The 22289-nt window shown below is 41.0% G+C and overlaps 1 protein-coding gene across 17 annotated transcripts in view; it reads right to left on the bottom strand.

The window, feature by feature from the left end:
• Window positions 1–22289, bottom strand: part of PHLDB2 (pleckstrin homology like domain family B member 2) — a 232327-nt gene that overhangs the window by 68477 nt on the left and 141561 nt on the right. For all 17 annotated transcript variants that reach the window (XM_058731448.1, XM_058731455.1, XM_058731454.1 and 14 more), the window contains one exon: window positions 68–430. In XM_058731448.1, the coding sequence (XP_058587431.1) occupies window positions 68–430 (363 nt within the window). The remainder of the gene's footprint in view (window positions 1–67; window positions 431–22289) is intronic.

Genomic DNA, 22289 nt, shown 5'->3' on the forward strand with positions numbered 1-22289 from the left:
TAGGCCAATGCAGATGCAGAGAGCCCCAGGCCCTAAATCCTGGTCTTTCTTGCTCTGTAGCCTTTACCTTCGGTAGGATACTAAGATAAGCGGACTCGTTGGAAGGTCTCAGGAAGGCAGACGTGAGGTCCCTGAGCAGGTCCTCATTCCTGATGCTCCTGGGGGAAAGGAAGCTGGCGCTGCTCTGACCAACGCCCCCGAAGACCGCCAAGTCCGTCTCTTGGAGAGAGCCTTTCTGGTGGCACCTGTATCTGGTTTCAGGGCTCATCACGGCTTCTTCAAACACAGACTCCTCATCAGAGAGCTGCAGCTTCTCGAGCTCCTTATTGATTTTCTGCACATCTGCCACGGTGGTGCCAGTGGACAAGCGACTGTCGGGCTTTGTGTATTCAGCACAGAGACTGAGGATCGTCTCCAGACGCTGTCTCTCCTAGAACACAGAAGAGGGGAAGGTCAGTGAGTGTGTGAGAATGCAATCACAAATAAAAAGACTGAAGAGGCTGGGACCACTGGCAATTTAATCCCACAGGTAAATCCATTTTTAAGTTTACTTATTTACTTATTTACTCACATAGAGAGAGCATGTGCACGAGAGGAAGAGATAGGAGAGAGAGAGAGAGAGGGGAGAGAGAGAGAGAGAGAGAGAGAGGGAATCCCACACAGGCTCCACACTGTCAGCCTGGATCCCAATGCAGGGCTCGAACTCAGGAATGGCGAGATCATGACTTGAACCAAAATTAAGAGTCGGCCGCCCACCCGAGCCACCCAGGTGCCCCTCAATCTCCTTTTCAAAAAATCTCCACCCTCCTCCCATTTCTATCTCTCTGCCTCTAACATATTAGCCAACTTAACACTTGCACTTAAAATTAATTCTCTAACATCCTAGACAAATAGATGCACAAAAAGACGAATACTACTTAGAGGATCTTTCAATTTAAAATATAATTTTTTTTGAAATTTTTTCAATATTTTTTTCTTGACATGCTTCAAATTTTTCAATACTTTTCTTACATCTTCTCACAAGATAAAGGTCTTTTCCACCATTTTCTCACATGAGTAATTAAAATTATAAAGAAGTAGAGGGACACCTGGGTGGCTCAGTTGGTTAAGCATCTAACTCTTGATTCCAGCTCAGGTCATGATCTCATGGTTCGTGGGTTCAAGCCCCACATAGGGCTCTGTCAGTGCAGAGTCTGCTTGGGATTCCCTCTCCCCCCGCCCCGTTCCTCCCCCACTTGTGCTCTCTCTCTCTCAAAATAAATAAATAAACACAAAATAAAAATCAAGAAAAAATAAAAGTATAAAGAAGTAGAAATGTTGCATAAAAATGAAAAACTTTTCATGTCAAGTCCAGATAGAAAGACATCAAGGTATTTCAGATTCTGATACCATTACATCTTTGGTTCAGTTAACTGAAAAATAAAATGATAGTTCACTTGCTTACAAAAATCAATATAAGGGGTGTCTGGCTCATTCGGTTAAGCATGTGACTCCTGGTTTTGGCTCAGGTCATGATCTCATGGTTCGTGGGTTCAAGTCCTGCATTGGGCTCCACACTGACAAGTCAGCCCGCTTTGGGATTCTCTCTCTCTCTCTCTCTCTCTCTCTCTCTCTCTCTCTCTCTTGCTCTTGCTCTGTCCCTCCCCTGCACATACTCTCTCTTTCTCAAAATAAATAAATAAACTTAAAAAAATCAATATACAGGACATTAATATCTATAACAATACCACTACTGACCCTTCACCAAGTTTCCCATGCAAAACAAGTAGATATTGATGTTTTTGACTTTAAGCAAATTCACTTATATGTTTGTGAGGCATAGGATATAATTTATGAGATGCTTATCATAAGCCTGGATAGCACTCTTTGGGGTGGGGAACCTCAACATCTTTGCCTCCCACAATAATTCCAAGGCCAAAGTGAAAAGAAAAATGATAAAATAACAACAACAACAAAAAACCCTGTTGTGGTTATATGTACCACATTGAAAACAGAATCTGGAAGACTTCCATAGATAAACATTTTCCAAACTGGTTATCAGTAACAAAATAGAACACTTTTAAGTAACACTGGGCTGCTATTTTCACTTTCTAATGGCAGCTAATTTATAAAGACAAAATTCTGGCAGTCAGCTCTTTACTAGTTGAAGGACATCTAATAGAAAAGTTAAATTGGAACAGAACAACATTATTCCCTGGTTTCCATTAAAATACATGAATTAAGTGACAAGACAGAAAAATTTAAGTCGTATCTGGCTTTTATCCGTCTTCTAAAAAGTATGCCCCCCCCCCAGCCCCCGCAAATACAATAGCTTGATCAAAAGGACTATTAAACTGGCTCCCCTAAGCCCCCACCTCCCTTTCACTGACTGAACTTCTGGTCTCCAGCTGCAGCTCCGTCCTCATGGCCTCGTCCCACGGAAGGTACTCATAGCCGCACAACCTCTTCCCACGCGCTCCTGCATCCTGCCCATCCAGGAGCCCGGTGTTTATTTATCTCTGCAGCTGCCACCGGCTGCCAAGCCCTACCCACCTCAGCTTTATGGGGAGGGAGTGGGGGGGGGGGGCACAGCCCTCATTGCCTTATTTGAAACTCCTTCAACAATCGAGAAACGTTTACATGGGAATTTGCAAAAAACAACGTTCTAGGGCATATGTCAAGAGAGGGACAGGAACGAGGTGTTATATTTTAATACTTCTCAACAGCATCTGCGTTAGAAGCTACTGCTCATCTCCAAAGAAAAGTTCATCTTTCTGCCATTTGGGGGACTTAAGTTGAAGCATCTAAACTCAGTCTTTACTGACCTTTACAGATCACAGTGTGTGTACATTAGCCTGGACATTACTTACATGTGGGATTATCTGAAAGTCGTCAATTCCCATTTACCGGGGCTTCGGCGAACAGCGTGGTCTTCAAAAGCACGAAGGGTATTTCTGCCTACCCTGTCAGACACGGCAAAATTCCTCCCACATCTCCTTCCCAAAATAGTTGCTTTTGCTGCCAGTGCTATTGCTTAATTCCACGGGGAATAAATGATCCCAGCCTTAAGATGAATGCTATTTCAGACAGTGAAATGCAGTATTCAGAGGCCTGTGCACAGGAAGTGTGGTCTACTGGTATGTGCTTCTCTCTATTCTTATCACCCTGTTCACAGCCAATCTGTCCAGGCTTGAGTCACACACACACATGCGGTCCTGCTGCCCATGAGTCTAAAAGAAATCCAGGCTGTGCTGAGACACACTGGCCCCATGAAAGCTGCACCGAAGAAAAATAAACTGATGTCGAGAAGTGCGTCAGAAGAGAGTCTGCGAGGCATTTCGGAAAGCACTATATGAAGCCTTTTAAGGAAAACCCTGTACAGAATGTACGCTCATAAAATAATTCTCCCCTGAGCCCTCTTCACTCTGGAGTCTTGCTGCTTCCCACCCATCACTCCAGTATTCTCCATTCTGGGGGACCTAAAATCAGGGTGCCCATTCCAGACCAGGACACTTTGGAGACCCAAACAGGGCACTGTTAAGAATTATGCTGGAACGTCGAGTACCACCAGGGACTGGCAATGAGATGAGTGGCCCCCTACCTAAAACTCCATTTCATCTGGCGCTTCACCTGGCCACCTGCCAAGTTGGGAGGGCCACCCTCTTGAAGATGTCCAGTTCCTGCCCACGTCTTCCAATCAGCATTCTGCTGTGCATTCTTCTGAGAAGCCGTTTGTGCACGGCCTGTGCATCTGATTGGCACAAAACATTGGTGTTATGGGCTTGGAAAGTAGGTCATTTGAATCAAATTATTTTAAAGACTTTTTTTTTTGATCTCCCTCACTATTTTCCTTGCCTCCTCTCCACATACTGCATATATTACAGAACGCTTGGAATGGGGGCACAGGATCTTAAAATATATACCTGAAGAAAACGGTGTGCAATTCTTTCCCTCGGCAATTAGAAAAAAAAAAAAAAGTGGCAGACTGAATGTGTTTTGACCTCAGAGCTTCCTTTCTTTGTCAGAGGAACGTGTCTAGCAATGCCTCACTGCAGTTCACAGCCCTCCATCAGGGACCTCATCCATCTGCCAACCCCATCCATCTCCTGGTAACCAACAGCAGCCAGTCTAGGCCACAGGACTGTAAGTGTAATGCACAAACAAACTGTGCAAAAAACCAGTTGCTGATACCCAAGCACAGCTGAAATCTTTACTAAACTCCTTCCGTTATAGGTAACTATGTCGGGTCACTTGTTATATAAAAGAAAGGGTCAACTTTTAGTGGTTAGAAATTAATTGAAAGAGGTATTTTTTCTTAAGAGGACCTACTATAACTGCTATGTATGGGCCATACTTCTCTCTCCTGTTAGCCCTAGAGATTCAATAAAGACCTATGAAGTTACTCTCTGGCCATTAATGTGGATACACACATGGAAAGAGCATGTCTACCTTTACATCCTTAGCAAAAGGCACAAATGGTCAATTAAAGCAAAGGGTGGTAAAGGAGCTTTACAGAAAACCAATAGATTCACATATAAGGAAGTAGTAGACAAAAATTCCAGGAAGACAAATTTGAGTTGAGTCCTTGGGATAAATACAAGTCTGTGTGAGGTGTTGGACAGTGGCGTGGGCCGGGCATTTCTTTCTTTCTTTTTTTAATGTTTATTTATTTATTTTGAGAGAAAGAGAGCACACACACAAGTAGGGGAGGGGCAGGCAGAGAGGAAGAGAGAGAATCCCAAGCAGGCTCCATGCTGTCAGCACAGAGCCCAACGAGGAGCTCAATCCCACGAACTGTGAGATCATGACCTGAGCTGAAACCAAGAGTCGGATGCTCAACCGACTGAGCCACACAGGTACCTTGGGATGGGCATTTCTATAAAGGAACCATATGCACAAAGGCATAGAGCATGGAATAACACAGTATGCTCAGGGATTAGCAACTATTCTGCAGCTAGAGAGACGGGATTCTTTGGAGGAAGAAGGACGAGGTACACGCGGGGAACTGGGTCAACTTTCTCTTTGTATCAGGACTTAGCAAATACCAACAACCCTAAATGAAACACCAGCAAGAATCAGTGACCCTGGCCTAAAAGTGGATGGCAGAATGAGATGGAGCTGACCACAAGTAAGCAGAATTTCCAGGATTCCATGAAAAAATTCTGATGTCTCACTTAGGCGGGACAATCAGGAGGTAAAAAACAGAAGCAATGGTTAAAAGTCTTTTATGTGAGTCTATTTGTTTTGAGAGATAACTCCCTTGGGGTAGTAACTGGGGCAATTATGATCAATTCTCATCTTTTTGGACACAGGGTAAAATGGCTTTTCAATTCCCCACCCCTACACCACATATGATCACCAAACTTGCATTGGCCAACAAAGTGTGAGAAGCAACGTGTGTCACTTCTGCCTGGACAGCCAGTGCATGATTCATTACATGTCTTGCTATGCCATGGCAGAGTGGCACTCCAGATGGTGCTGGCTCCATGAACTTGGACGCTGAGCAAGGAAATGTGGAGCAGAGACCTCATTCAACCCATGCTGGCCATGGAGAGTGAAGGAGAAACAGATCCATGTTGTTTTAAGCCTGAGAGAGAGATTTTTTCTTTCGTTTTCTCCACACAAGCCCATTATGACTGATAAGCCTTGCTTAATTTCAAGCAGGTAATGGGCCCAAAAGTTAGAGATGAGAGCCTCAGGGATCCTACTAAAGGCAGCTCATTTATTTTCTGTGTCATTAAGAATGGGCCTGGCCCAGAGAGGGGTCAGGCCTTTGCTGTTGGCTTCTGGAAGGTACTCTATGTCATACCTGATAGGATTGTTTTTGTTTAGCATCAGGTTGGACACTCCTGATAATCGCTCTCAGGGTGAGGGCTGGCCGCTCCAGAAAGACAACCATGTGATTTCTTTTGGGGGGGTTGCTGGGAGGCATGTGATATCAGTCAACCTGGAGATAAGATTAACCAAGTGGACAACCCACCAGTCGGTCATGCCTACATGATGAAGTCCTAATAAAAATCCTGGGCACTGAAGCTCAGGAAAGTTTCCCTGGCTGCCAATTCTCCATGCGTACTGTCACGCACCAATGCAGGTAGACTAATACTCCCAGTTCCACAGGGAGAGGGCAGTAGAAGTTTCGCATTTGGAACCTCCTGACTCTGCATCTCTTCCCTGGCTGATCCTTTATCGTAGATAAAGGTAATAAATAAATGATAATCCTGTAATAAGTGATAATCCTGACTTTAATAGCTTTCAGTGGGTTCTGTGAGACCTTCTAGTGAGTTAATGAACCTGTCGGTGGTTTCTGGGAGTCTCTCAGTTTGTGCTTGGTGTCAGAAGAGAGGGCAGTCTTATGCGGAGACAAGCGTCCTTTAACCTCGTAACTCGCCTTCACATCTCCAGAACATTGCCTTGGTATTATTATTATTATTATTATTAAAACATTTTTTTTTTGTTAGAGAGAGAGAATGCACAAGTGCGGGAGAGGGGCGGGGGGGGAGAGAGAGAGAGAGAGAGAGAGAGAGAGAGAGAGAGAGAGAATCTTAAGTAGTCTCCATGCTCAGCATGGAGCCCAACACTGGGTTTGATTCCACGACCCCGGAATCACGACCGGAGCTGAAATCAAGAGTCGGACGCTCAACTGACTGAGCCCCCCGGGAGCCCTGCCTTAGTAGTATTTTTATCAGTTTAGGACAACTGATCTGATAAAGAAATTGTATATATAAGTGAGGAGTTTTCATTTTTTTGGTTTTACAAATTATCTTTATAAAAGTCAGTTTAATGTCTAGCTAAGAACATTTTATATTACGGTCTACCTGGGAAGTCTACCTTCAGGCTTGTGGTCAGGGAAGCGCTTTATTCTGCCATCCATCATTTAAAAAGCATGTACGTGTGTGCCCCATCGGAGGACTGCACCGGAGAGAGGCCCATGTGACAAATGAAAGAGCAATGGCTTTGTATGACTGTATCTGTTCTGGAGGCAACTGCAAGTTATCTGAAGAGTTACTGAATAATGTGACGGCTACTACTTGAACATCAAGCATTTATTATGTGCAGGCTACTATCAGGATTTTGTATCATGTATTCCTATTCTGCCTCCATAATAATGGATAACCAGATACTGAGGGAGGGTAAGGCATCTGCAGATAATCAGGGCACTCGGTGATTTTTCAGTACCCTTTTCTCAAATACAGTCAATGCACTCAAATACACAAACACACTGTCTAAGGAGATCAAGGTCATCCTGCTCAGTGCCCTAAACTTTCCTCCTCTACCTCTTTCTATATATCGGGTCCACATTTCTTCAATGTACCGCGGTGGCTAACAGCATGAACTCTGGAGCCAGACCGCTTCAGTTTGAATGCTGGTTCCGTAGCTACTTGCGTGGCCCTGGGCAAGTCATGTAGCTTCTGTGAGTCTTAGTTCTTTGTGTATGAAGTGTGGAATTGCTAGAATATCTTCCTTGTATGGTTGTCATGAGGATTTTAAAAATAGCACATATAATAGTTTCTGAAACACACTACATTTAATTTAAGTGTTAGCACAGGTGTCTAAGGAGAGTCCCTCAGTCTCTCCAAGGTGAAGTCCTCTGCCTGAATCACTACATCCACATTCCCTCCTCCCATCTTTGTGGTTTTGTTCTACCAATTATCCCTCTCCTACATTCTTATTTCTTCTTTGTTGAATCCTTCGCCTCTGTCTGCAAATGTACTCAAATCCCCTCCTTCCCCCCGCCCCAAGAAAAAATAAATTATCATCACTGGAGCACCCCATAGATTTACTATCCTACTTCCCTACCTCCCTTCAAACCCAAATGCACTCTCAGTCTCAAATAAGTTACCAAAGCTCAACACTTCACTTCCCATCCTTCCCAGCCCTTGGGAATCTAGGATAGTGTGCCTTGCCTTCATGCAGAATAGATACTCTGTAAGAGAAGGGGTACCTCCCACTTCTCCAGGAAAATTAGGAGTAAAGTGAGCAGAAAGACGAAAAGCTTTGAAATAAAGATATCAGGACTCCATGAAGAAAGCTCAGTGCTTCTCTCTGTAACCATATATTGTAAGGATATGTGGGGAAATTGAATTCTCTCTCCCACAGAACCACTGGATCTTCAGAGCAGAACCTGTGGCTAAGTCTGATTTAATGGGAAGAACAAAGATTTGGATTTGAAGTTCTGGCACTTACCAGACTTAAAACACAGAAGCACTGAACGAGTTCAACCTTCTGAGTTTCTATAATCTGGTCTGCAAAACACAGATGATAAGATCGGCACCTACGTTAGAGTTCTTGTGAGAAATCAGTAAAGGAGTGTGTGCGGGATAAAGTTTTATTCTAAAGAATAAGTTAGTGTCTGTCACAAGGCAAGTGCTCAGTGCTTGTTATCAATGATTAAAGAGGATTTCCATAAAAAAATGGAAGTGAATAGATAATTGTCTTGTGACTCCCAGGCAACCATCACGAATACAGGAGTCCTCCCTTAGGTGAGGGGGATATGTTCCAAGACCCCCGGGATGTACCTGAGACCACCGATGGTATGGAGCCCTATATACACTATGGTTTTTTCTATACATACTCATCTGTGGCAAAGTTTGATGTATAAATTAGGCACAGTAAGAGATTAACAATAAGAAGTAATAATAAAATACAACAATATAACAATACACTGCAATAAAAGTAGGGGTGTGGTCTTTCTCAAAATAGCTTATTGTACCATACACACCCTTCTTATGGTGATGTGAGATGATAATGTGCCTACGTGATGAGATGAAGTGAGGTGAATGATGTAGGTCTTGGGACATAGCGTTAGGCTGCTACTGACCTTCCGATGGTAGGTCATAAGGAGGATCAGCTGGGTCTAGACCGAGGTTGACAGTGGGTAACTGAAACCAGGGAAAGTAAAATTGCAGATAAGGGGGGATTACTGTACTAATAAACAAGCAAGTCTAAAAGCCAAATCCAATTGTTCTCAGTGAAAGGCAACACAGGAAAAATACGTCATGCGGCCAAATGTCTCCCTGAAAAATTCACAGATCTGTGGGGTTCTTCTGCCAGTCTGGAAGGAGAGAAAAATTCCTCCACTGCTCAAAACTCCCTCCCCGTGTGGTGCATCACATGCCTGAGCTTTGGGCAACAGAGGGCTGCCCAGTTGCCATAGTAACCCAGGGAGGAAGGAATCTTTTCAGTCACTCACTGCCATTTGGTCCCTGTATCCCAATCAATACAGGGCAACATAGATTTCCCACAGCAAGTCCAGGAGAGTAACTTTTAGAAAGAACTGCCCTCCAAAAAATCCATGTTCCTCTCCAATGCACACACTTCATGCTTGACATAAAACGCAGATTTATATTTCACACTGCCTGTGGCTACACCTCATACTCGAGAGACCATTAGTGTTCCTGCCCTATGAGTACGTGCATCATTCAAATACCTGAGGACCTTATCATATCCTGTCTTTGCTCAGACTCAGACAAAGAAACTCAGTTGTTTTAATCTCATTTCATAAGTCAATCTCTCACACTGCAGATTATTTTTTTTAATTACCATTACTCACTGGTGTGTCAGCTCTTAAACCTACTTGCCCCTCCTATTTCTTTTTTTTTCTTTTTGCCCCTACTATTTCTATCTATGTCCCTATTTTAGGAGCTTGTAATTAAGATATATATATATAGATACGTATTTGTATATATAATTAGCATATAGCATTTTAAATCATTAATACCTTTGCCAGATATATTTAATTATTAATATATCTAATAATTCAGTAATGTGAAATATGCTATGTAATTATATAAATTATATATAATACATATATATGCTGAAGTAATGTTTATTTTTGATTTTCATTTACCAAAAATGTCCTACAATACTATCACTTAATTTAATTAATCCTGTTGCTTTTTAGACCAAGAATGCTTTCTGCCACTTGCATTTTCCACCTCCAGTTATTTCTTGAATTTGTTCAGCAGACTCAAGTTAATCCCTCACCACAAGAAGCATCTAACTCAGATCCTCTGTATTTTAGTCCTTTTCCTGATGCCTTTTGCCATCATTTTGCCATTTCAACTCAACTGGCAGACATGCAAATGATGAAGTTTTACTTTTATAAGAAATTGAGGTGAATAATATAAGGGTTGAGGTGAACTATTCTTAAAATATTAATAGATAGCACTTCAAGGAAAGTGCCAATTATGAATGACTCTGTAACATTATTGCCTCAATTCAGATCACTGAAGGAAGAAAATGCACTTCTTCCTACAGACTGAAAAACACTGGCCATAAAGAAAGGAAACTCATGTGATCAATGTAATCCATAATTTCCACATAGTATCTAAAAAGTACGCCAATTATTTTTGGAAGTAACACTCTTCCGTGGACAGTGTTCCAGAAGAAAATCTACAAAGTGCCTAAACCCCTTCTGTTAACAAATGTGTAACAAATGTGTTACTCCACATCATTAAAGGAAACGCAACAAAAGTCTAATATACTGTCATTTGTTGACATTTTCACCTTGGCTTAACCAAGTTCCAGAGGATAGTTTTGTTTGTCTGTTTCCCCTGAAGGATCATAACTTATAAAATGCCATCTGCTGCCATACTTTTAGAATGTAGGTAATATTTTCTTTTGTTCAATCAAAATCAGTGCATGACAGGTACCACAACTGAATCTTCGTAACAGAGAATCTATCCCGAAACAAAGTAAGGGACTCCTTTTATGCATCAAGAAGTTGGTAGAGTAAAGAAGTGGGAGAGGTTAACATGTAAAAAAAGAAAGGGTTGACTATCATGCATCAACTGAAAGTTCTGTAATGCAACTACTTATGAGAGATAAAGCCAATGGCAAATACTATGTGCTAAAGTTCAAAAAAGCATGCGACAGTTTTATATAGAGAAATGCCAAATAAACAGTGACAAGTCTTCTTTCCCTATTGGAGATGTTAAGAAAGTAACTCCATTTTCCTTTCTCCCGGAACAACTTTTTTTTTTTTTTTTTTTTTTTTAACGTTTATTTATTTTTGAGACAGAGAGAGACAGAACATGAATAGGGGAGGGGCAGAGAGAGAGGGAGACACAGAATCTGAAACAGGCTCCAGGCTCTGAGCTGTCAGCACAGAGCCCGATGTGGGGCTCGAACTCACGGACCGTGAGATCATGACCTGAGCCGAAGTCGGACGCTTAACCGACTGAGCCACCCAGGCGCCCCCCGGAACAACTTTTAAAATTGCAATCCTGCGTGACATGATTTAGGCCTTTGTTTTCAGGATCTAAGGACAAAGATGGACTTTCAGAATCCTGCCTGTCTCATTCTGTAATCAAAATGAAAGCAGAATCCATGTCTGAGAAACTTGTTCCTTTTCATTCGACTCCGTATTTTATTAAAACTGTCTTCTCTCAAAATCCAAATTACAATCCCAGAGCTGGGATACGGTCTTAGGAATTTCGAATGAGAAACATCAGTTTTTCCAAACCCAAATTCTTCAAGAGAACATGCTCCCAAACATAAAGATTTCCCCCCTGAGGTCAATTAGACTTCACCAGAGCAAAGTTCTTGGCTGTTCTGAAACTTAAAACATGAACCTCCCTGACTTCTGCCTCTGGGAAGATGGAGAGGAGGTACTTTTCCCTATTCCTCCCACCAAGTACATGTAAGAACCCTGGCCATGTTCTAAATAGGACAAATGTAAGAAGACTGAAAGATGGGGAAAAGGCAGCTGATCAGCTAGGCACCTAGGGACCCAGAAATGAATTCCCAGTGATTTCCTTTACCTCATACATCCCAGACTTGGAGCTGAAGAAAAGGGAATGTCATGCAACAACCTGGCCCAATCTCCAAAGAATTATGCAGAGAGGAAGAAGCTAAACTCAAAGCATATGACTGCATGCATGTAATTGTCCTATAATGATAAAATTATAGCTATGGAGAACAGATGAACAGATGTCAGGGGTTAAAGAGGAGCTGAGAGTAGGAGGAAAGTGGAGAGGCTGTAGGAGGCCTGCAGGAGAGACTGGGGTGATAGATCTGTTCTGTATCAATGTCCATATACTGGCTGTGATATTGCAACTATAGTTTCTCAAGATGTTAGCACTAGAGGAAACTGGGTAAAGGGTGCACAGGGTCTCTCTGAATTATTTCCCAGAATTGCACATAAATCTACAATTACTTCAAATAAAGAGATTGACTTTTTTCAAGTGCCTGTTAGAATTTAATCTGCACATTGAAATGGTTGATAAAACCCTTCCAATGAAAAAGTCATGTATGTGTTTCTATTGTAATACCTGTTTTATAATTTTTGTGGAAAAACTAATCACAAACTTTAAAGGCACTCTTCATAGCAAATATTCCCATAAACTTTTCTAGAATCGGGGAAGAAAAATTCACATTCCAATTAGCCAGCATGGTCACTAAACCTATGGATGAGAAATTTTTAAAAGGGTAGATCCATAAACGGCTTTTAATTTCGATAATTTAACAACGAATACAGGGATCATTTTTCTGTGAAGCATCACTGGCACTCCCACATTACCCTGTTGGTATTGATATACTCTATTTTCAATTTTCATCATTTGTACATTTTTCTGTGAATTTTATTTATGAGCTTTACTTCTTATTTGGTTAGCAAGCCTTCCTATATGGATTTACCACCTAAAAAAGGATGAGACTCGTTCCTTAGCAGACATGGAATCCGGTTCTTAGTCCAAGGTGCCTGGTCTATTTCTGCGTTTAGCCCAGAATGCTAACCCATGTGAAGATTCACAGCACACATCCCTCAAGTCTCAGCACGAATCTTTAAATGTGTGGCACCATCAAGAGGCAATAGCTTGTAGTGCTGGTGTAACAAGAACCCAGAGTTTGCTCTCAAGTATAGAGAACCCTGCTTTTAATAGCAACAGTCCAGACTATCGTTAACAAAGACATATACCTAGACCTTGGCTCTGTGTTTCCCCAATGTGGAGTCACTAGACTATTGCTAAATGCTATTTTTTTCTTTCCAATTCCTCTTCTACCCACCTAGTGATCCAATTGAAGAAGAGCAAAAAGATGTAGTAACTGTTTTTACTCTCAGTTAACCAAGAACAGCTGGCACTCTTAATTTGTGAATGATATATATATATATGTACATATATATATACACACACACACACACACACACATATATACACACACACACACACACATATGTGTGTGTGTGTGTGTGTGTATTAGAGGGTGGGAGAGAGAGAGAGCACGCACGTGTGTGTGCACACATGAGCAGGGGAGGGGCAGAGGGAGAGAGAGAGAATCTCAAGCAGGCTCCACAGTCAGCACAGAGCCCGACATGGGGCTCTGTCCCATGAACCTGGGATCATGACCTGAGCCAAAATCAAGAGTCGGATGCTTAACTGACTGAACAACCCAGGCACCTCTAATTCCTTCAATATTTACTGAACATCTACATATATACCAACAATTTGCTACTTAAAAATACAGAAAGTCTTTAGTTTATTCTCTGATGACCCAAAGTGATCTAACCATAGACAGTAGTCTTCTTCATATTACTCACTACTTACAGAATTTTACTCTTATTTTATTAGAAATGAAAAAAGTCTGCTTAGAGAAGGGACAGCTTATTTAAGTTTGTTTTGTTTTTTGAGAGAGAGAGAACAAGCAGGAGAGGGGCAGAGAGAGAGGGAGACAGAGGATCCCAAGCAGGCTCTGCACAGTCAGCACAGAGCTGAATGTGGGGCTCAAACTCACAAACCGTGAGATCATGACCCAAGCCAAAATCAAAAGTCAGGTGCTTAACTGACTGAGCCACCCAGGAGCCCCTGGACAGCTTACTTAAGCAGTAGATAATAACATCACCATTCTAATCTTGTGCTGCCCCATATATTATAATTAATTTCAATCTTTTCAAAAACTTTTCTCAGCGTAAGAAAATTTAAAATTGCATATACGGCTCACATTTACCGTTTCCGTTATATCTCTGAGTGAGATCCGACAGACCATCCAGGTAAGGCATCAAAGTGAAAGAAGGCGCAGAATGGCAGAGAACTGACAGACTGTTTCAAACATCAGAGCTAAGAAAAGCAAGCCTTCATAGAAACAAGTCAATTTAAGGCTTACGCTACATCCAAAGGTTAAACTAATGATTAATGTAACGAGAGACAATCCGATGCAGAATATAGAAAGTGAGTCATGATTTCTAAATATCTCTTTACAAAGTCTGAGCCACCAACTCTATTTGGTCAGTAAACCAACCTCTCACCCATCTGCAGTTTAACTGGCTCACTTCCCACTAGTGCAACCATTTTTGTAAAATTAAGACTATAGCCAGGATGTAGCAAGAGGAAGGGCCACACCAGGAGGAGATGCCTTCCAAGTCCATGAGACGGGATGAAAAAATAGTTCTCAATACTTAAGCTGGACTTCACATTTCAAACACATTCGTCTTAGGGGGGAAAAAATAATACAATGGCTAGGTTGCATTAGGCATGCTCTTAACATTGTCCATTCTGCTTCCACCCGAGAAATGCTATCAAAGTCTTAATGCCCAAATTGTCTTCTGGAGTCAGGAATCGCAAGGAAGAGGGAGCAATGCACGTCTACAGGTGGAGGGAGTTTCACCCGACGAGGCTCACACTTCTTGGGTCCCCACACAATTTTTCCTAATTACAAAAGTGAATAGTACTAACCTGTACTGTCTCATTTCTAAAATGGTATCTGCACCTTACCATCTTAAGATTAGTGAACATATACATTTATTTTATAAAATGCTATAATTCCTTAAATACACTCCAGTAAGATTAGATTTAATCTTAGAAACATTAGGTATCTGGTCTGCTCAAGAGTACACAAGCGAGACTATGGGGCCTGCAGCCTTGGCTTTTATATGACCCTGGAGAGCACCAGTTCTTACCAAGAATGTTGTGAAATTTTCAAAATAGGGAAAAGCAACTCATTTTCATCTTTTCATTTTTGATGGCATATTGGAAGAGAATCACCCCGCTTCTGGAAGCACAAAGAATACATTTATGCTGAGGATATTTTTGTCCTTTTGCACAGAGTTTCAGAGTTACCTGGAACTAAGTACATAAACTTAACTTTGATATGTCTGAGAACTAGGGGCAAAACCTTCAGCCACAAAATAAGGAAAGCCAGAATGAATGTTGTGAATGGGTATCAAAAACATTCATTTACTCTTTTCAAAAACACGTATACAGGGGCGCCTGAGTGGCTCTGTCGGTTAAGCATCCAACTTCGGCTCAGGTCATGATCTGGCGGTTCATGAGTTCAAGCCCCACGTCGGGCTCTGTGCTGACAGTGCAGAGCCCGCTTGGGATCTTCTGTCTCCCTCTCTCTCTGCCCCTCCCCCACTTGCACTCTCTCTCCCTCCCTCTCAAAAGTAAATAAACATTTAAAAAACCCCACATACACAATGCTTCCCATACTCTAATCATCTTGCTAGGAGGTGGATATATAGCAGAGAGTAAGATTGATGTGGTCTCAGCCTTGTACAACGCACAATTCTTCAGTTGTAAAGTGTTTTCAGAGAACCTATTAGAATTAAATATCTTCCAAACAGTACAGAATTGCTTTCCCAGACATTTCACCTATTCAGATAATAACACCATGGGAATATTAGTATCTTCCTTGAAAGAAAGCCACCCTTGTCTTCAGGAAGGGAGAGCATGTAGAAAGTCAGAAACCTTATTCTGTGGTGCTTCAGAGACCTGCATCACATTACAATGTGTCTGAGAAATGAAGAGCACGCATGGCCCTACTGAGTTCTATACGGCGACAATGCTATTTATCAAGGCACCCCAGATGACTGCCATCAGCCAGAAAGAAAATGTTGGATTGCTACAATGCAGTGTGAGGGAATCCATTGGTTCTCCATGATATCGCACAGGTGCTTTTGGCCATGTAACCAAAGGAAAACTCTTAACAGCAGTAGGGTTTACTACAGAGTTTTTTATTTTCCCCCTTTTCTTTTTAAAATGTCTTTTCCCTGGACTGTAAGATGCACTAGATGCCATCACTACCTCCACATTACTGGGAGGGAGGCAGGTAGCAAACGAGATGAATAAAAGAATATCCTGTCAGGGCGCCTGGGTGGCTCAGTCGGTTAAGCATCTGACTTCGGTTCAGGTCATGATCTCATGGTTCGTGAGTTCAAGCCTCACGTTGGGCTCTGTGCTGACAGCTCAGAGCCTGGAACCTGCTTAAGATTCTGTCTCTCTCTCTCTCTCTGCTCTCCTCCACTTGCTCTCTCTCAAAAATAAACATTAAAAAAAATTTAAGAATAGCCTGTCTACTGTACAATTTTTTCTCTAGCCTCTAGAATATCCTGTTTGTCAAAGAATCAGCATCCTAGCCCTCGAGAGGTATCTTATCCATTAATGCCGTCTACATAGAAAACAGCTCAGAACTGAGGAGTTTAAACAACCACAGATCAGCCCAAAAGGATGTCACAAGATTGGCAAACTGAAATACACTCACTTCATGCACACAGAGCCCTCTCAAGACCTCACTTGCACCTAGTAACTCATAGTTTGGAAAATTTTTAAACAAGCCTTGATATCTGGTTTCTAAAATCATTAAAAAAAAGAAAGAAAAGGTTGGCATAATGACAAAGGCAAGAATTGGCAGTTGAGAGCAAGAAAGAAGGAATAAAAATTATAAAAAAAAACTAAGCATCTCAAATAGCACAGCAGTTGAAGGCCATTTAATATAGACTCAAAGTGGATTATTATACTTCATAATAGGCCCTTGGAGGTTCATAATGAGGGTTCAATCTTTAATACTCAATACAACTACCTTGAGCTTTCACATAAAGATTGAGCAAGTAAAAAAAAAAAAAATCCAGATGAAACACTGGTATGAAACAACTTAGCTAAAAAGTACTACAGATATTATGCTCAGTGAACCAGCCTTACTCTGCTTGGTTTCCTCACTGATGAGTTAACTCAATCTTTGGCATCTATTCATTTTACATTTGTGTGAGAGTTCTGTTTCTTTTTTGAAAATTAGGCTTTGTCATCTTGGAGGTGCCTGTGAAATGCTCAAGTACACTCATCCTACGGAGTCCATTAAATTGCATTGCTCACAACATAAATCTGACGGGCTGGAAGCCCAGACGGAGCTTCTCTGAGCTCCTGGGGTAAATCCCAAATGGCAGGAGAACTTTACCTTCACCAACTTGCTATTTTCCTGCAGTTTTTGCTTTTCTGGCTGTGCTTTGTTTTTGTATCTGATTCTTGGCCAAGTTTGACCAGGGTTTTGGTTTGCACACAACCAGTGGTTATCTCCACTGGTGGCAGCAAGGCCTGGGGATCTGGTTTTCAGTTTGGCCACTTGGGATGCTCAGGTAGGACTGAAATCTAGCCTTGCTCAGTGACAGATGACTGAGCATTTGTGTTTGTTGTTGTTTTCATTTGTTGGTTGTTTCTCTATCTGTGAGTTCACATCAGGACAATACTTTGTGCCCAGTGGAAAAGCAAGCAGTCTCTTGAGATCTGGAACAGTGAAATTTTATGTTCCAGTGTTTACTTCTGACCTGTAGCCAAAGCTATGGAACTAAACTTTAAGTTCTTTCTCTGTGTCTCTGTACCTGGGGGGGGGGGGGGGGGGGGGTGGGAATCACTGGGTACATGTGAATCATCTTCCGACCTTCTGAGAGTAATAATAAATTAAAATGAAGGACCTCTGTCCTGATTGGTTTACAGGGACTAATTAGCATTTAGATAAAACTAACATTTTCAAAATTCGAAGAAAATAAAATGAAATTCTAAAAATTTAAACATGTTTATGGTTAAGAGAAAGAACTTTCGCATCAAAAAATGCTGATTTCAGGGGCGCCTGGGTGGCTCAGTCGGTTAAGCGGCCGACTTCGGCTCAGGTCATGATCTCGAGGTCTGTGAGTTCGAGCCCCGCGTCGGGCTCTGTGCTGACAGCTCAGAGCCTGGAGCCTGTTTCAGATTCTGTGTCTCCCTCTCTCTGACCCTCCCCCGTTCATGCTCTGTCTCTCCCTGTCTCAAAAATAAATAAAACGTTAAAAAAAATTTTTTTTTAAAAAATGCTGATTTCAGAAGCAAGAAAACAAGTTTATGTGATCAAAACAAATTCTCACACAAGTCAAAGTGATTTGACAATCTGGTTTAAAAAACAGCTATATGTCTTTTCCTTGTTTTATCAGTGTATAGTATAACACACACATAATTTCATATTTAAAATAAGTTTGGATTTGCTTTCTTCTAGAGATTAGTTTAGCTAAATTTTTAAATTTTTAAATTTTATTTTAATGTTTATTTACTTTTGAGGGAGAGAAAGACAGAGTGAGCAAGGGAAGGGCAGAGAGAGAGGGAGACACAGAATCCCAAGCATGCTCCAGGCTCTGAGGTGTCAACACAGAGCTTGATGTGGGGCTCGAACTCACGGAGTGTGAGATCATGAACTGAGCCGAAGCTGGACGCTTAACTGACTGAGTCACTCAGGTGCCCCTAGTTTAGCTGAAATTTTTAAAATGTCTTATAGTATTAGTTTACTGAAAAGATAAGCTAAGGTTATGTTTAAGATTAAGAAAAATATAGAAGTTGTATTCAACTAAACTGAATGATCATTGTGGCACACCTTTTTATGTCAATAGTAATTATGTTCTGTGATGTGTCAGCTTAAACATAATTTCCAATATCTGTAAGTTATGTACTATGGCCTTAAAGTATCTGGTTGTTCCAGAATTGAAAGAAGACCATGGAGAACAAAAGTTGCTAAAAATTTTTTAAATTGTAGGTTTGCACGAAGGGAGCTCTATTTGACTTGGTTGATAATGCTTGCAAATAGTAAGTCTATAAAAATGTAATTAAAACTGTCAAATTTTGGTAAAGCTTGCACAACTGTGATGGGTTTACTCATAAAGTAATTGTTTAAAAAATGTATTGCATGACAAATGCCCTATTAACATAAAACTAAAACGCAGTTATCTATATTGGAATGACAGACTGATCTTGGAGAAATCAGCCCATGCTTATGAAAGGTAACAAAAGGTTATTTTTCTATGTGATCTGCCCAGAGAACAGAGATTCAGTATCTCACAAGAGTAACTTTTTTGTGTTTTGTGCTGAGAGATATCCCTGAATATTTAAATGCCAAAAAATTCCTCATTTCCTAATTATTTAAGATTTACTCTTTATCACAGAGTAATCTATTGTTGCTTTATTAGGTAGGCAAATTGCAAATATTGTTCTTAAGCATCCACAATCCTTTATTAGTCACATAATGAAATCACCTCTGATTAATATTTAATTTTGTCTTCCCAAAATCAGACCCTAAATTCAGGGGGGAAAAAAACCAAACAAGTTTTCCAAGATATCTTTTATATATGAACTATCCCTAAGTTCTCCCAGAGGACCCCTGGCGAGCGCAAGATTTGTTCCTTGACCTATGAAAAGAAGAATGTTGGAAATAATTAGGTTTGCTATGCCCTTTATTGATGAATAGCTCAACACCATCAAAAATGGCATAGAAAGATTTGTCAAATCAAGTGAGGAGCTCATCCTTCCCTAGGCTAATGTGGTACAGGTGAAATATTATAATATATATTAAGTCCAGAGATGGCGCCCTTTACAGAAAGGTCTTGGATATATGCCAATGTCCTCATCCTCTATAATATGTTCTTACCCTCAGGGGAAATACTGATTAAATAAGTCCAATGTCCTATGCCCCGATAGAGGATTTTAACTCTCCTTGCTTATACCACTCATTAACTTCACCACAGATTAACCATAGCTACCTACTCTTATCCTTACTGAGTGGTCTCTACTTTCCTCTCATGTTTGCCTAGACACTTTGCTGTAAGTTATAGACTGTATCATGCCTTCAACAAAGAAAGAGTCTCGGAGCCTTGGGGATAGGACTTTACCAGATACTCTTTCTTCACTCTTGAGATTTCAGAGAACAGACTTGTGGGTAGAGGTTTCTGAGCTGACACTGCACAGACAAGCATGAGACAACACTAGGCGGCTAACTCAGATTTTCAGGACTTCTTTTAGTCCATAAATAGATGACTTTGTGAAATCAAACTAATGACTCAAGATGCAGAGGAGTAAGAATTAATTACATAGAACTCATTGAACTGATACTAGAAATCCAATCGCCATATGCATTGTGGAAAATCATTGGCATTACGTGTGATGTCCTATTGTCTGATGGGGAAAACCCTGTAGCATCCACCTTCATCTATCTCTAATCCTCAATTTAGTTGACTTTGATTTTGCAAACTAAACGGAACATTGTTTTCAATGGTAGTTTTTTCTCCTTGGTGCCTCAGAATTCCCGAAGAACTGTATTTTCTAAGTCACTTTATTTTTTAATTGCAATAACATTACTTGCAGAGGCTCAATGAGAATCTATCTTCTCTTTTACTGGGATGTAATCAGACAGCTAGAGAGAAAGCAGCAGAGGCCAAACCCAGAGCGTCATAAAAATAAGCCTCAACTCATGGAGTATGACAAAGCCCATTATTGAGGCACTGGCTTTACAGGCAGTAAGGAAGGTTACTTCCTGGACTTCCAGGAACTTTAGCAGATTTGGGAACACTAGAGGAAACAGAAATCCACCAACACTTAAAAGTGCTAAAAATGAAACGCACTGGAGGTGATGTTTGTTTGTTTGTTTGTTTTTGAGAGAGAGAGCACGCAGAGAAAGGGTCCGAGGGAGAGGGCGAGAGAGTATCTTCAGCAGACTCCATGCCCAGCATGGAGCCCAATCTCACAACCGTGTAATCATGACCTAATCAAAATCAAGCATTGGATGCCTCACCAACAGAGCCACCCAGGCGCCCCTGGAGGTGGTTTTTGAGGTTGGTTTCCTGCCCTTGGAACAGAAGAGTGACTAAGATCATCTCAGGAAGATCGCTGGGGTGAGGGAAGACACTGAAATGCTCTCCTAGATTCCTTAATAAGTCATCAGATAGAAGCTAATTTTCTGACTTCATTAATAATAGTTGTTCAGGGATGAAAGGTAAAGCGTAAGGAATATAGTCAATGGTATTAAAAAGTTGTATGGTGACAGATGGCAGTTACAGTTGTGGTGTCCATAGCGTAACGTACAGATTTGCAAAATCACTATGCTGTACCTCTGAAACTAGTGTAACATTATGTGTGAATTATACCACATTAAAAAAAGCAAGAGTTGTTCAGCACAACATTGAGCCAGGTTTGCTATCCATTACATAAGAAGGTCTTTTAGGTGCTAATTAAAACTTTTTCTGAATTTATGTCAAAGAATCAAGCCCAAATACAATGCCTTTTTGTGACCATGAAGAATCACTGGAGATTATTTATGACCACAAAGGGAACCGTCGTATTGGAGTGCCATCTCACAGACCCACCCAAGGAACTTAGAATTCTGTAAAGGTACTCACATTTGTTTTCATTCCCAATTACTGATCAGGATATCTGTGAGGATAGATATTAACCTACCAAAAACTACAAGCGATGCAAATGATTCTTTTTCTAAAATTCCAAATGAATCTTGTTCCGTATGGATGGAAATGGCTTCTGTCCACTACAATCCAAACGTTACAATTTTGTTGTCCTGTAGGACATTATCGAGTTTGGTCTGTGGTTCAGAAATCCTATTCCAGCATACTTTCTTTCAGCAACTAAAGCTTGATACTCTGACACTTTTGTAAACTCAGCTTTATCGTCCTGCTGCATCCCTCATTAAGGAACAACTCATCATTAACGAGTTAAAATAATCTCTGACCCTGTTCATCCTGAAAAACAAATAAACAAAAAGGTCTATGCTTAAAAGAAAAAAATAATAAGAATGCAGTTAGCTTGTCCTCATTCATTAACGGGACTCTCAAGGGATGTTTTCTCTTTTCTCTGTATTTTCAGTATTTTCCACAATAAGCATAAATCCACCTTAAGTAGAAAAAGACAACTCAAAAAATGTTTCCGTATGTGTAGTTGGGGGTCACTGTATGTACTAGGAGGCACTGCTGAAGGGAGGATGGGGGTGGTGTGTGTATGTGTCCAGGACAGAAAAAAGGTTGAGCAACACTTAGCCAACCTTTCAACCTTCCAGACAACATGCTATTCAGAAAAATGTATTGCCTAATTCCCAGTGAGTCACGATTTCACTGCTTACTTCTATCAGACCATGCACATGGGAATTTGATGACATCAAGGATATAAGTCAGGGTTTACTCACAGTGTTCATGTTTGTAAGACTTAGAAGAAATTCAGTAAAAGGCACAACTACCTTGTTACATTGATCAAGAATCTATGCTTGAGAGGACTCTGCCGAGCAACTTAATTCAATACTAGGGA

The sequence above is a fragment of the Neofelis nebulosa genome, chromosome 5, assembly GCF_028018385.1.
Source record: "Neofelis nebulosa isolate mNeoNeb1 chromosome 5, mNeoNeb1.pri, whole genome shotgun sequence".
Taxonomy (NCBI): domain Eukaryota; kingdom Metazoa; phylum Chordata; class Mammalia; order Carnivora; family Felidae; genus Neofelis; species Neofelis nebulosa.